The following is a 16,797-nucleotide window of genomic DNA, read 5'->3' on the forward strand; positions in this document are numbered from 1 at the left end:
CCTGTCAATTGCTCCCTTATGCTCTCCCTGAATCTCTGTACAACCTCTGGTTCTTTTAGTTTATCCAGGTCCCATCTCCTTAAATTCCCACCTTTTTGCAGTTTCTTCAGTTTTAATCTACAGGTCATAACCAATAGATTGTGATCAGAGTCCACATCTGCCCCTGGAAATGTCTTACAATTTAAAACCTGGTTCCTAAATCTCTGTCTTACCATTATATAATCTATCTGAAACCTTTTAGTATCTCCAGGGTTCTTCCATGTATACAACCTTCTTTCATGATTCTTAAACCAAGTGTTAGTTATGATTATGTTGTGCTCTGTGCAAAATTCTACCAGGCGGCTTCCTCTTTCATTTCTGTCCCCCAATCCATATTCACCTACTATGTTTCCTTCTCTCCCTTTTCCTACACTCGAATTCCAGTCACCCATGACTATTAAATTTTCGTCTCCCTTCACTACCTGAATAATTTCTTTTATTTCATCATACATTTCTTCAATTTCTTCGTCATCTGCAGAGCTAGTTGGCATATAAACTTGTACTACTGTAGTAGGTGTGGGCTTCGTATCTATCTTGGCCACAATAATGTGTTCACTATGCTGTTTGTAGTAGCTTACCCGCATTCCTATTTTCCTATTCATTATTAAACCTACTCCTGCATTACCCCTATTTGATTTTGTGTTTATAACCCTGTAGTCACCTGACCAGAAGTCTTGTTCCTCCTGCCACCGAACTTCACTAATTCCCACTATATCTAACTTCAACCTATCCATTTCCCTTTTTAAATTTTCTAACCTACCTGCCCGATTAAGGGATCTGACATTCCACGCTCCGATCCGTAGAACGCCAGTTTTCTTTCTCCTGATAACGACATCCTCTTGAGTAGTCCCCGCCTGGAGATCCGAATGGGGGACTATTTTACCTCCGGAATATTTTACCCAAGAGGACGCCATCATCATGTAATCATACAGTAAAGCTGCATGCCCTCGGGAAAAATTACGGCTGTAGTTTCCCCTTGCTTTCAGCCGTTCGCAGTACCAGCACAGCAAGGCCGTTTTGGTTATTGTTACAAGGCCAGATCAGTCAATCATCCAGACTGTTGCCCTTGCAACTACTGAAAAGGCTGCTGCCCCTCTTCAGGAACCACACGTTTGTCTGGCCTCTCAACAGATACCCCTCCGTTGTGGTTGCACCTACGGTACGGCTATCTGTATCGCTGAGGCACGCAAGCCTCCCCACCAACGGCAAGGTCCATGGTTCATAGGGGGGGAACTTGAGGCACCATTGTTAAATCCTTTCTAAAACCGAACAGCCATGAAGCAACACTACTTCATTTCTTGGACAAAAATTGTGGGGTAATATCGGGTTTGTTCTTTTGTTATGTTCTGACTAATGTTACCCTTTTTTTCCAATATAATTCTTGCAAGAGGCGCACTGAAATAATAGTTATCAGTAGTTAATTTCTGTCAGTACCTTCTAGCCTAAGCTGTTCCAACATTGCCCCTTAGAGCGCAGGTACCTCCCTGGTGCCTTTCAACACACTTCAGTTGTTTGTCCTGCTGTACCCGTGCCTGTGCCTGTCCGTCTGACCGCCAGCAGGCACATAGGTTGGAACAGCATTTACTAGAGGAATGTTGCAGGATCTTCTATATGACATAATAACAGCAAATATATCAGGCCCATTTTTATACCACAGGTTTCAGAAATGGAGATAGGAAACTTCCCAGCGTATTCATTTCCAGATGGTCATTATCTTGTGGGTCACAATATCTGTCATACAATCAACAAATGTTTGTTGTATGTGTGGTACTGTACATAATATTGTCATCCATAAGTTTATCATCACATTAAAGGCAGGAGACTTTTGTTGGAGTCTTTGCTGTTGTAGCCAATGCTAAGGTTCCTGCTCGTAAGAAATGATGATACAACTTTTGGGACCTGCGCTAAGACTGATTTCATCTGCCGATCTTTACCCGTACAACAATCTTTAGTAACAAATTAATTGGAAGATTTGTCACTTGAAGAGACAACCACATTTGAATCCGCATCATGCTCACTTAATTGCTATGGTATCCTTTCAATCTTCTGAATTTTCCTAGAACAGACAGTTCATCACAAGTTCATAACAGCTCTGCCATAATATCCTCAGGCATGAAAAATGTGTACATTTTCTGAAAGGACATGAGAAATATTGTTGAAATCATCTGTATGTACAGTGAGCACATTCTAAAACATGTAAGTGGTCAGAAAAGTGATGATAACTAATTTAGTTATGAGATGAGCACTTGCAAGACAATGTTGGCGATCAAGTGTAAATGCCCTTTCGGGTTACTTCGTGGAAATACTGAATAACGTTTGGTCACTTTGCCAAAATGCAAAGCAACACAAGTAGTCATGTCGGGTCATAAAAAAGAAACAGTCATGGTTGCAATGGTTTTAAATAGAACTTAAGAGACAGCCACACAATAGAGGTTTACATGGGACTAACATTGATCCAGTAGAAGTTGTTACATGAATTAATTGCTCCAGAAGATTGATTTATGAATTTATTACAAAAATCAAGTGCCAGTGCAGTTTGTAATGGCTGTATATCTGATTTTATTAACTTATGTATCAAAGGAAAATTTAACCAGAAAAAAATAGAAAATTGCAAACTGCTGGAATATATTCCCAGTGTTTACCTTAAGGGGCTCCGGAAAGGCTCAAAATCATGAAAAGTTCAATTTTTACTTTTTTGCGTTTTCTGAATCTGCAGACCTTTTAATAGATATATAATTCATTCAATTCCGAAGACTACAACTATTTTTAAATTTTTTTTGAAATGTGTTCTACATGGGCGCGACCCACTGTGGCGCTGTTAAACTGCTGTCAAATGGTGTTATTATTAACGTCCGCGTTCATCAGGTACATTTTAGTGGTGTGAGATAAAGTATGTGTTGTGGCTAACCTGTGATGGTTCAATATATATCGCTGGTGTGATTGTCGATTGTTTCATGTTTATTTACTCTGTCGTTATCTCGAAAATATTCGTAATTAATTCTGATTAGTGAGTCTCTGTTTTGTTGAAGTATAATAATGAGTAAAAGTAAAGTTATTAGAAATCCTCTGAAGGCTTTTAAGAAAAGGAGAAATGTTGGAAAGCCAAAGGTATGTGTTATTACTGTAAACAATAAAGACGATAACCAAGTGAGTGAACCTAACCTCTCAAGTACACCTGCCCATAGCATTCAAAGTGGGAAAGAAAATACTTCACAGAAGAAGCTTGGTTCAATGAGTGAAAACTATGAATGTTTTATGGGCGAATCGGATGTGAATGAAATATTTGATATGCCGGTTCTCAAAGGAATTTTTTCAAACTGTGTAAGATGTATTCATTGTAGTGAAGTTGGTCTGGAGCTCTCCATAATAAAGCACATAGGACTTGCTAGTGAAATACAACTGAAATGTGATAAGTGTTCATACATGACCACCTTTTGGAACAGTGTTGCAGTAACTGCAACTGAAGAAAATGGTAGCAAAATCTACGAACACAACAACGAGCGATGCTTGCTTTAGACAAGGAACGCCTTCGGGCTGCAGACAGGGCTGTAAAGAGTCTAGAAATACAAGCAAGAGTAAACAGGAGGAGGAACAAGAGGAAGCTGGAGGAGGAGTTTGCAGAGGATGAAGATAATCCATCCTATGGACCTGGAATTCACTAAAAAGTTAATCCAATCTTTGTCGCTCGATTCCCAAAACTTTTATTTTCTCATACTAATTACATGTTTTCTAAGGATCTTCCAAACATATTTGTTTCAAACTTTCAGTAAATGTTACACAGTACCTTCTGCATAATTTAACACATCCTTTTTCCAAAAAACTGTATATTTTTGAATATATAAATAAAAAATTGCAAAAAAATGTTGTGAATTTTCATTACAATTGAAAAAAATCATCTTTAATAACTGAACTAAAATTTTGTAAAATCCCTGTGTTAAGTTGTAGCCCATATTCCAATAAATAATCTGTAAAAAGTTCAACTTCCTACCTCAAATACTTTGTGAGGAAATATGTAATTTATAAGCGTTATTTTAACATTGCAAGTATAGGGCGTTCCGGAGCCCCTTAAGGAGATGAAATTCTAAGCATAATCAGTAGACATAAAAGTATGGAGAAAAAGCTATCCAAGCTTTCAGAACTGTTAAATTTCTTTCTCAAAGAAAAAAATAGGGGCTGGTTGGGAATGGTTAGGAAGGAGAAGCAAAATGTCGTTTTTTTTCTCTCTCCTTGTCCTCAAACCCATTGGAGTCCTTCACAACCTGGATTCTGAGTTGCCAAGTCCTCCTTTTCTATGTATATATGCTCATTCTTAGGGATACAATTTGTTTGATGGCGTTGTTGCTTTTGAGATTTGTGGCTGAAAATTGCATATACTAAAATATTCTTGATGAGACACCTCATGTTTGGTCTGTGCCTCTTTATTCTTGCTTTATGATTAGTTTCCTCTCTTCAGCTTTTGTGACTGAAAATTAATAGGTTTTGTTCTTCTTCCAGATTTGCTCTTCCAGAAGAAGATTATGTTGAATTCAGCAAGTTTGTTCAAGATCGTATAATTGGCACAAGAAACCATATTGCAACAGTAAGTATATCTGTGCTATTTCACTTTCTGTTAAATGTGAAGTAACTATGTTAGGAAATATGTTATGTTGGTTTTCAAACACCAGAAAAAAGCTAGTCAAACAAATGTTTCAGACATGAAAAGAAACCATTTAAAAATTGCAAACCACTTAATGAAAGTAAAATCTTGGACAACTTGTCAGATACTCTGTTCTTATGTTGTGTTAAATAGTTACATTCCTGAAATTCTCTTGTAGAAGTTTGTAGACTATCTGCACTTCCTCTGTTATCTGATAAGATGTTAGTTGAAATTCTCATGAAATGACTTGAAAGCTTATCAGCAGGCGTCATAGCAGTTTTCTATTTGAAGCAACAGTTGCTAATAAGCACATTGGTATCAGTACCCTGTTTCACAGACTTATTTTTGGTGCGACCGCTAAGGTCACAGGTCCTTAGGTCTGTTAGATTTAAGTAGTTCTAAGTTCTAGGGGACTGATGGCCTCAGATGTTGAGTCCCATAGTGCTCAGAGCTATTTGAACTTATTTTTGTACCCAGATGTGCTATGACTTAACACAGCTGCTCTCTCAGAGAAAGTAGCAAGTGCAAAGTTTATTAAATAAAAAATTATTTTTTTGATCATTTGTTTCTGAAGACAGCTGTTAGCATAAAAGAGTTAGCAGTGTTAAAAAACAAAATTGTGAAGTTCAACCTTAGCTTTGTTATTATTTAAGTTCACCATATTTATCCATACTGTTTGCATGGCCTGCGGCAGTGGCTTTATTCATGGTCCAGTCACATTAATGTGACCACCATATACGTTCAACATCAACGTGAAATAAAGACTCGCATTCTGCAGGTGATAGCACTAGTAATGGAGGGTATATAAAGAACATCGGGAGGGGGAGGAGGGGTGCAGCAAACATTTCAGCTGTGTGGAAACAGAACAATTTATCTCGTATCCAGAAGGGCAGGCCCGTGGGTGGAAACATTTCTGAAATTGCCAAGTTTGTAAACTGTTGCATGCTGACTTGGTTAATGTGTAAATGCATGACAAAATGGCACTATCTGAAACCGGCCCCTGAGGCAATGGTGGTACACCCCAGGCCGTAGATGAAAGGGCTGAACAACAGCTTTAGATATGTCTACAGGCAAATAGATGTGCAACGAAAGAGCAACTGGCTGCTCAGCTGAACCGAGGGGCTACTAATAATCTCTTGAACTACCACGCACGAACATTGCTGTGTATGAGCCTCTGCTGCAGGCAACTGGTTCATGCACCCATGCTGACTGCCGTTCATAGGCAACGATTGCTGGAATATGCACACTGTGGCATCAGGTGGACTTTACAGATGCATCACGTTTTATGCTCTGTCAAGCAAATGACTGTTGGCATGTACGGCCCTACAATAATTGTCGGAAAGGACCAGGCTGGAGGAGGGAGCGTTATGGTGTGTAAAATGTTTTCGTGACATTCCCCGGGTGATCTCATCATTCTGGAAGGCACAGTGGATCAACACAAGTGAGAATCTCTTCTCCCCCCCCCCCCCCCCCCCCCCTCATGTTTACTGAGAAATAAAGGAAAATAACACATAACCATGTTTGCTGAGAAATAAAGGAAAATAACACACAAAACTTAAACCATATTGGTAAAAGTAATAAACAACAGCTCAGCATTTTAAACACACTTGAGTAAAAGAAAAACAAAAAAAGGCAAGAGTTGCCATGACCACAACCCAGAACCATAAGTTTAACAAATTACACTCTTTATTACAAAGTTATAATACAATTAATAATCATTGCACATTCATATGTATGTAAGAATTAAACTTCAGATTCATATATTTCTTTTCTTACAATGGGTGCAACATGCCCCAGTGCCAAGATGACACCAACAGTGGTCGGCCTTGGGCAAGCAACATTGAAAAATACTAACAAGGTGGCTGTCTAAAACAGAGCTTTAACACACAAACAGCTATAAAACACTTACAGCAAATCCATACAATGTGCAAGGTAACTTTAAAACTTATTTAAAAGGAAAGAAACTTCAAAACCGTAATAAATTTTAAATAACACCAGCAAGACAGCTGGAAGATCAATTAAATCAATGAATGTTTCAAGTTTATGATTATCCACCAGAAATCAAATTTACACTGTTCCACAAACTGCAGATTAGATTAAAGTAACAGTAATTGACTAAACAACCCCAAGGCCTACCAAGTTTAAACACTGTGAGCTTAAAATTTAAAAACAATTGAAAGGCTTGAAACACCATTAGCGATCACTTAATATCACTACTCAAACAGGAGCCACCAAAACATTCCTGGAGCCAACATGCCTGATACTTCCATTCTATCAGTATGTAAGGACCGTGCTCACTATGGACAATCATACTGTGAAGTACATCTCAAATTACTCCACCAATCTCACACTCCACCCTTCAGGAAACTAAGGTGAAATCAATACAGTGCCGTAACCTTCGCAGAATATCACCTTTTCTGCAGTGCAGTGCCAAGGTTGCCCTAATTAAGCAGACTGCGATGTTTACTTCTGTACAAATGCACAGAGTCCAGACAGGGCCTAACCAACAGCCGTAGTCGCTTGTCGTTACAGAAGGTACACTGCAACAGGTTCATGTAACTCCACTAGCACTGGTATTCCACATGGCATTGACCACAGCAGGTATCGCCATGCACCTGCCAGAAAAAACACCTTCAGGCTCGCTTGACTGTCCGGACACACACACTGCGTCAAGACAGTCTGTTTGTGCCCTTCAGACCTCTATGGCCCCGTCCCACCCCTTATCACCAAGGCAGACCTAGCACGTAAGGAAATTATCGCTGCCACCGACCACAGATGACCTCAACAAGTACGCCTCTATCCTTGGGGACCATGTCCATACCTACATGCAGTTTGTTTTTTATCGGCACAATGGCATCTACCAGCAGCACAGTGCAACATGTTGAGCACCTCACAGTGTATGTGCATAGTTCAAAGAGCACCAGGATGATTTTATCATACTCCCTTGGTCACCTGTCCGCAGCTCGTGGTCTTGCGGTAGTGTTCTCGCATCTTGCGCTTGGGGTCCCGGGTTTGATTCCCGGCAGGGTCAGGGATTTTTCCTGCTTCGAGATGACTGGGTGTTGTTGTTGTCGTCTGCATCATCATCATCATCATCATCATCCATCCCCATTACGGTCGGAGGAAGGCAATGGCAAACCACCTCCACTAGGACCTTGCCTAGTACGGTAGTGCAGGTCTCCCTCATCATCCCCTACGCTCCTCGGAGTATGGGACCTCATCATCATCATTGGTCACCATTCTCCTCTGCCCCCCTTCCCACCTCCTCCCAATCCCTCCCCTGGATCGAAACCCATTCGAGAATATGTGGGACCATCTCGATCGTTTTCACCTTGGATCCTCAACCATGAAACCTAGTGCAGCTGATCACAGCACTGAAGTTTGCGTGCCTTCATATCCCTGTTGGTACCTTCTAGAACGTCATTGACTTTTACAATTGATGTTTCTGAAGACATGGGCTGAGGCGTGGATTGGAATTTGTATCAGTGGAGGAGATGATGTATGGTATTCCATGCAATGGTGATATTGCCAGTGAGGTGCAGTGGATAGCGCATCTGCCTAGGTAAGGAGGAGACCCAGGTTCTAGTCCCAGTGCTGGTACAAATTTTAATTAATTGCTCCAGCCTACATCATTGTCTCATTGAGTCTGTTCCTGCTTGTGCTGCGAAAGGTGGTTATTCCGGCTTTTTACAGGTGGTCACATTGATGTGACTGGACAACATATTTAAAGAATATGTTCTGATACAGCGATACAGCTTCAACATTTAGTGTACCATGACGTTTCTATATCAAGTAGATGGTGGATGAACTATCTCAAAACACAATGTTAAATAATTAATACAGTATGGTGAGTAGCACACACAAGTGTTCACCACTACATAAGAGTAATCTTTGTCATTCATTGCTTTGGGCAAATCAGAGGCATTGCCACTCCCATCTCTGTGGTATTTTTCTCGTCCTCCTCCTACCTCTCTCCTCTCACTTATCAGTATGATTGTCAGTTGCAGTGTATTTGCTGAAAATGCATGTATAGTGTTAACAGTAGTTTTGTAAAGGTTTTACCATTTGAAATATTACTGTTATTTATTGTTATTTTCAGATATATGATGTTGCAACAGGCAAAAAAATTCAGACGCTAACTCCACAAATATCGAACCAGTATACAAAAAATAAAGCAACATTTAGTCCGACAGATGAACTAGTACTTTCAGATGGTGTACTGTGGGATGTTACATCGGGCAAAGAAATACATAAGTTTGACAAACTCAATCAAAATTTAAGTGGTGTATTCCATCCCAATGGATTAGAGGTATGTGACAATTTTGATATTCTGACACTTCTAATTTAGCAGTTAGTACTCACTAATTAATAAAATCAACAAAAACTTATCAAGTGATGTCTCAAATGCTAATACAAAGTGACACATATGCTAGCTTTCAAAACCGGAGATATCTGTTTCGATGAAACAAAAACTTTTAGTAAATTACTCGAATGTTATATAGGAAGGTTGTCCTGGTTCATACAAAAAAGAACAGAATAAGAAGAGCCGGCCGCTGTGGCTGAGCAGTTCTAGATGCTTTAGTCCGCAACCGCACTGCTGCTATGGTCGCAGGTTCGAATCCTGCCTCGGGCATGGATGTGTGTGATGTTCTTAGGTTAGTTAGGTTTAAGTAGTTTTAAGTCTAGGGGGCTGATGACCTCAAATGTTAAGTCCCATAGTGCTTAGAGCCATTTGAACCATTTTAGAATAAGAAGAGGTGCAAATCATAGCCAATGAGTTTCTGAAGCAATGCCTCAGAATGAGCATAGTTATACCTACAGTTCTCCACACATCACCTAGAGTGATTTATAGTTGCTAGATAAATCATTGCTATCCATACATCCACAATGTACTGATCTTCTTTTATCACTGAAGAAGAAACATATTGTTCTGAAAGCTATGGATTTTGTTTCCTATCTAAAATTGCTCTTTAAGTAGTTTCTCTCTTCCAGAAGATAAATAGTGGTCAACCTCTTGTCTTTGAATGATCCCCCACCCTTCTGCCTTCCCCCTCACATTTTTTGACTAAATTGATATTGCATTCTTATGGTAAGAATATACCTTTCATGAAACCTTGATGACTTCACACCCTTGCGGTCTCCCCCACCCTTGTGGTCTCCCCCACCCTTGCGGTCTCCCCCACCCTTGCTGTCTCCCCCACCCCCGCACTGCACCCCCTGTGTCTTCTGCTCCCCACCCTGTCCCCCACCTGCCAGACACTGCTCTGTGCCATCCCCCCTTCCCCCTCCCACCCCTCGCACCGCACTATGGCTCCCTCCCACTCAGTGCCCATCTCGCACTGCCCCACCCCCCTCCCCCCGACGTGCACTCTCCCCTCCACCCCTCTAGATCACTGTTTCTATTCAGTAGCAGAATCTTCAGGCTTGAAACAAGAAAATGCAAAATATCTTACTGCAAATAGTGCAAGTTCTTTAGTACATAAAGCCAATTGAATAGACACATTCATGAGAAAGAGTGCACCTACATTTATATAACATCGAATATTGTGGAACATACCTCCAGTAAATTAATAAGAAATCCCAAAAACTTTTTAGAAAATCCAAAGATGATTAAAAAAAAGTTGGGATTAGCAGCACATGATCTAAATACACACATCTTTGTAATTTCACATGTTATTGCTTCTTCCCACCAGGCCACACTGAACTTTTACAACACCTGACCGTGTTTTAGACCGTATCTCCTGAAAGCTTTAATCACCAGTATGTTGTTACTTACTAACTCCTTGGCACTACAGCCCATGTAGGGTCTTGCCTCCTGGACAATCTCTGCCCACTCTTCCCTGCTGGCCGCCTTGGCTCTCCATCTTCTAAATCCCATTCTTCTCAAGTCATCTTCCACGTTGTCTAGCCATCTGGTCCTTGGTCTACCCATTATGCAGTGTCCACTTGGTTTTCCTTTGGAAACTTTCTTGACTGTGCTGCTCTCCATCATTCTTTCCATATGTCACAAACAACATAGTCTACTACTCTTTGTTTCTGTCGTGATGTCTGGTTTGTTGTATAACTCTCTGATCTCTTCATTATTTCGAATTCATCAAAATCCCCTATGATTCACTGCCGTGAAGAGTTTCCATTCCCATATTTGCAACACCTCATCATTTTACGTCATTATCCAAGTCTTCAAACCGTACATCACCACAGATCTCACTATTGTACAATACTATGTCAGCTTCAGATCCTACTAAGGCTTCTTGCTTTAAATACATTAATCAGTGTGAGATAGCTCCTGTTACCAGCTGTAATCTTTGCATGTATTCCTTCTGTCATATCATTATTCTCAGTTACCAGTGACCCAAGATATTTAAAACACACAAATTCTTTCCCGGTGACAGTCATGCTTTTTTTCCTTCACTATACCTTTTCCTAAATGTTAACATATACTTTGTCTTTGACTTTTTAATTGTCAGCCCCATCTCCATTCCATAACTTTTATATTTTTTTGAGCTTTTCTTCGAGGTCCTGTTTCCTCCTGGATATCAAATGAATATCATCTGCATATGCGAGAGCATGTGTCACTCTATTAAACAGTGTCCCCCCAGGGTTACCGCTCTGTGTGTTTCGCATTACCTTCTCCAAGGCGACATTAAACAGAATAGTGGAGAACACATCACTCTGTCACAATCCTTGGTTAACTTCAAATGCCTTCGATAAAGTGCCCTCAACCTTAACTTTACTTACTGTTCTTCTCAAAGTCATTTGGGCCAGTCTTATTAGTTTGTTGGGTGCTCCTACATTGATCCCTTTTGATACTACCATATGCTTGTTGGAAATCAATGAACAGCTGGTGGACATCGATGTTATACTCATAACATTTTTCAGTGATCTGTCTGATGGTAAAAACCTGGTCTGTAGTAGATCTATTAGTTCTGAAACCATACGGGTAGTCTCCTAGATACTCTCCTACATATATACTGATTTTTTGTAATACTTTATATTCTATACAGAGGAGTGCAATTCCTCTATAATTTGCAGTCAGTTTTGCATGTTTCTTATGTATAGGTCATAGTGTATTCCACTGTTCCGGCCTATTTTCTTTCCACAATATTTCTACTATAATCTCTTGCAAAACTCTTATTAGTTTTTCTCCACCATATTTTATAATTTCTATTGTAATATTGTCTTCTCCTGGAGCTTTATTATTTTTTTTAAGAGTCTTGATACTAGCATTAACTTATTCCAGTGTAGGTTCCTCGACAGTTTCCTGGCACTCTTCTTCTCTGTTTACTTCCTGCTCCAACTCATCTCCCAGCAGCGTCTACTTCACATTCATTTTTTGATTCTGTATTCATTAGTTCACTAAAATACACCACCCATCTATCTAAAAGCTGATCTTTCCCTCCAATCAGATTTCTCTCCTTATATTCACAGAAAACTGCTCTATGTTAGAATCCTTTCATTATGTCTTTCACCCGCACATAGAATTTCCTTGTTTCATAGTCTTTCTCTCTTCTAATTCATCAATCCACTGTTTTCCAAATTCTCTCTTCTGCTCCCTTTCTCTTCTTCTGGTATTCTGCTACGGTAGTTCTTGTTCTCCTCTGCAGCATTCTTTTTCTTGCCTCATTCTATCCTTCTATCTTCCTCATACAATCTTCATCAAACCAGACTTGGGTTCTCAATTGCTTCTTTTTACCGAGTACAGTTTTGGCTGTCTTCTGTGTTGTACCTTTGACTGTTTCCCATCTTTTTTCGATACTCTTGCCTGCCTGATCTTCAACTTCATTAAGTCTATTTGTCAAAATAGTTTTATACTGTTGTACTGTGTTTTCATCATTTCTTAATTTAGCATCAAACCGTGGCACAATAGTTTTCTTGGTCTGTCTGTAACCATCCATCCTCTGTCTATATTTGATTCTTATCAAATAGTGATCACTATCTTCATGTGCACGACGACAACTATCCACTTCTAATATATCTGAAGCATGTCGTCTATGTATGAGTACATGATCAATAAGCCACACTTAATTTGATGTAGCTACCAGTTTTGTGTGTGCACTGCTTTGTAGTTCGCATGTTAAGTTTGTGCTTTGGTTCAGCCACTAGAGATCACATGGCCTGCTAATATGACTGCAGTTGTGTATGCAGCCAGAGTGCAAGGCTCTGCTGGCCTGTTGGGTATTGCTAATTGTATTGTACCTTGCCTTCCATGTGTGTGTGTGTGTGTGTGTGTGTGTGTGTGTGTGTGTGTGTGTGTGTGTGTGTGTGTGTGTGTGTGTGTACTGTTCAAGCAATAAATTACAGTGTTCTTGGATTAGAACACAATTGTAACAAATTGTACCAAAAATAGTCATTTTTTGATGGATCTTCAATGTGCTGTTGCCTTGAAACGGTATATTTTCATAACACACAAGTTATACAGCCAATATTCTGCAGCTAACAATATGATACATCTTGCTATTTTATTGCAACAAATCATTTAAATAATGATGCATTTTCAAAAGATCCTCAAGTGCTGGTGCTTTGAAACAACATAGATTGATAGAACGTAAGTTATATAAATAAAAATGCAGCCCACCAAATACAGGCTTCAACTGAAATCCAATATGGTATAACCTAGCTCTTTACTGAAGAGAGACGGCCAGCTTGTTACTAGATGGAACTTTACTATCTCATTTGTCTATGTTCAGATGCACATTCCGAATATCTTACATGGTTGATATTGCTCTACACATTTAGAAAGGCTTCATAGCATGCTTTTCCATAATATGAGGTCAGAAATTAGGAATGCTCAGTGTTGACATTTGAATGCACGGCCACTGAAGTGGTGACTTAAGGGACCTTTACTGAAGCACACTCTCCATAAAATGGAAGTGCGATTCTATCTAGACATAGATTTTCAACTCTTTCAGTTACTTCTCAATTCCAGGGCACCTTTTTATATGTCCTCTGTACAGCAATCCTTGTGATGGTCAAATTATGGTATGATTGACTGAATATAAGTCTTCAACCTGCTTAGAGATTTTATGTAGAATCAGTATTTTCTCAGGTTCTGAGATAGTCTTTGACTAACATATGAATGTTGACATAGTAGTTTAGCGCATTCACTTTTTGTCAGCTGCACAAATGCCTGTTGTCATTTGCACATACTTTCTTGTACTGAGAGTGGAATAACCTCTGCTTCCTCAGCATTTACATAATTTTGTTATTAAACCAAGATGGGTCTTGTTTGTCCCAAATCTACTTACTTGGCACATACTTCTTCAGAGTATGATTTACAATCACTTTAAACATTGCCCATACTTCCACTATATCCATCATATTGGCGCTGAATGATGACCATTTACTTTCTAAGTAGGATGATAATCGTTGATTTTTTAACTTTAGTGACCAGTGCTGCTGTGATATCCCTGTCTCTGCATTAATGCTGTCAATAAGGTCAGGCCTGTTTACATCTAAAGGGTCCAAAAAATTTCCATTGTGTGTGGGTTGTTGTACTAGCTGTTCAAGCAAGTTTTTGGAGAATGTGTTCAAAACTTATTAACAAGACTATCTGCAACAAACCAATAGACATCCCAGACCATGCTATGTAGATTAAGGTCACCTCTAACTAATATTGCATGTCTGGGGTACTTTGGTGCTGTTGAGAACAGATTTTTTTGAATGGTTCTTAAAATCTTACAGAAGATTTTGGTGCCTGCTAAAAACTTCTGTTTGTCATTTGGGTTCACCTAAACTGGTCATTTCTGTCCACATACCTTTCCAGTCACTCAGTTTTAAAATTGATAGCCATAATATTTTTTCAATGGTAGTGAACACTTCCTCTCCTATTGCCATTTAACCTGTCTGTTCACTTTACATTCTGTGTATCATTAAATAGTTCAAAACTTTCTGCTTTGAGTTATGTCCAGCTCTCAATTTTGAGTATAATTTGAGCATGATAGTGTTCCCGGAGAGCAGTACATTCAGAGACTTAGTTACTTATATTTTTACTAGTATCTTTACTTTGTAAGGGTTCCTATTTCACTCTCTGCATATTGATTGGCAGCTATGAAACAAATATCTTTATTTTTTGGGCTGCTGTTATTGGATGGTTCTTTTTTACAAGATAATCAGATTATAAGTAAGTCTATGCAGATATAAGGATCCTTGGCCATTTTTTAAATTTAATTGGCAGCAGAATCTTATTTTCATCAGAGGTGCTCAGGCTATCACTTAGCCCTCTTGGGCACTCCACAAGTACTCTGCTACCTGAGCAGCTGCATCCTCCATGTAATCTACATCACACCTATCTAGTGGAATCCTGCAGTTCTCCACCCCGTAACGCATATGTCTTCAGGCATTGCAGCTTTCCTGTAGACAACCAGGATAGTCTGCAAACAATCTCACAGAGCTTCTGACACTATCCACAAGATCAGGGATGTCAAACATTTTGACTTGACTGGGCCACAATGGAATTTTTACAGATTTTGTGACAGGTGCTCACTTCTTGGACTGCATTGATACTTTCTTTGGACCACATGCGACCTCTGGGTTTGTACACCCCTGCACGAGATCATTTATATACACATTTTATAATTCTTCCTCGATATACTCTTGAAATTACCGTCGCATTTGTTGATTTTGTTCTGTTAAGAAAGGCATGTTAAGGTCGATGCAGTAAAAAAAGATCAATGCAGTAACAAATCTGGTCCAGTACATATTAGACTCATACTTTGTTCATTAAAGGGCAGTGCAGAATTGTATCGAAGGCCATCCTCATGCTATCAAGCTTTGCGTCATCTGTAGTGCTATGGAACTCATAGCGAATAGAATGAACTGAATTTTGCTAGATCACTTGTGGTGGAACCCATGTTAATTTGTATAGAGGACATATACATTCTCAAAAAATGTAAAACATGTTTTGTAATTGTACAATTGATTAGAATCGGAGATAAGGTCTACAGTTTATTAGCATTTGTCCAACAGCCCTTCTTGAAAATGAGACCGAGCTTCTTGCTAATGACTTGGCACCCTTCATGTCTTTGACAACCTGTAATATATACTATTGCCTTTCCACTGTGTAGCTGTTTTAGGTAAATTTCTATTTCACAATTTCCTATCTCAGCCTCTGCCATTTAAGGGTTTGAGGAACGATTGAGAGGACGATGTATATTATGAACATCTGCTGCGAAACAGGTCGATTGGACGATTAGACCGTATTCACTGTTACAACTTTCTCTCTCTCTCTCTCTCTCTCTCTCTCTCTCTCTCTCTCTCAGCATACTAATTAAATGACTGAATAGATGATTTGGATCCAATTACTGTCTTTACTTAGACAAAATGCTTAGGGTTTGTAGTCATATTGGGTGGCAAAAATGTATTTCAAATTCATTGAACACTTTTTGCATTGCTTTTCTTACCTTAATTTTGGATTTTTTTCAGCTTCTGTTTCTTGGTGATGAAGCTGACTTTGATTTTGTAGCAACTTCTCAGTGTGGCAATTAAACCACTGCAGATGTCTCCCATCCCTCATATAGATTTAAGCACATATAGATCTAAGGCCTATGGTGCATTGTTTTCGAATTTTATCCACATGTGCTCTGTATCTTCCTCCCTGGAGCTGAATATTTCATGTTGGCTGGTCAGATATTTCAATTTCTTTCCTGTCCTATCTTCCTTGACATTTCTTGTAACCCTTGCATTCATTGGCACTGTAACAGCCTTATAGTCACCGATTCCCTCCGAAGGGTTTGATCTGTTCAGTACTAGGAGGTCTAAGACATTGCTTGAAGTAATTCATAACAATCTCCTTCATGTCCCAACACCAGTTTATATCGTATGTCTCCCATTGTGCAGCTGACAAATTCCTCCCCCTACCTCCTCCATTAACAAAAGTGTGAGCAGGAAACTTACTTGCTTCACGATATTCTCCAAATTCCATCAAAAATTTTCTGCCTTTTTCTAGTTTCCACTTTTGACTCACCTTTGGTGCTTACCTTTACACAAATTATTCCGCATTCAGAGTATAACAAGCTGACTAGGTATCATTGATTTCTGTATAGTAATAAATACACCACCAACATTTTGGATTCACTGTAATTCATGTCTGGTTTCAGCCAGCTTTCTGCTTCCAAGTACTGTGT

At 39.3% G+C, this 16,797-nt stretch overlaps 1 protein-coding gene across 1 annotated transcript in view; it reads left to right on the top strand.

The window, feature by feature from the left end:
• LOC124795922 (DDB1- and CUL4-associated factor 1-like) overlaps window positions 1-16,797 on the top strand; it is a 252,209-nt gene that overhangs the window by 219,612 nt on the left and 15,800 nt on the right. The window contains exons 25-26 of the mRNA XM_047260006.1: window positions 4,534-4,618; window positions 8,775-8,984. Of these exons, the coding sequence (XP_047115962.1) occupies window positions 4,534-4,618; window positions 8,775-8,984 (295 nt within the window). The remainder of the gene's footprint in view (window positions 1-4,533; window positions 4,619-8,774; window positions 8,985-16,797) is intronic.

Source organism: Schistocerca piceifrons, chromosome 1, assembly GCF_021461385.2.
Source record: "Schistocerca piceifrons isolate TAMUIC-IGC-003096 chromosome 1, iqSchPice1.1, whole genome shotgun sequence".
NCBI lineage: Eukaryota > Metazoa > Arthropoda > Insecta > Orthoptera > Acrididae > Schistocerca > Schistocerca piceifrons.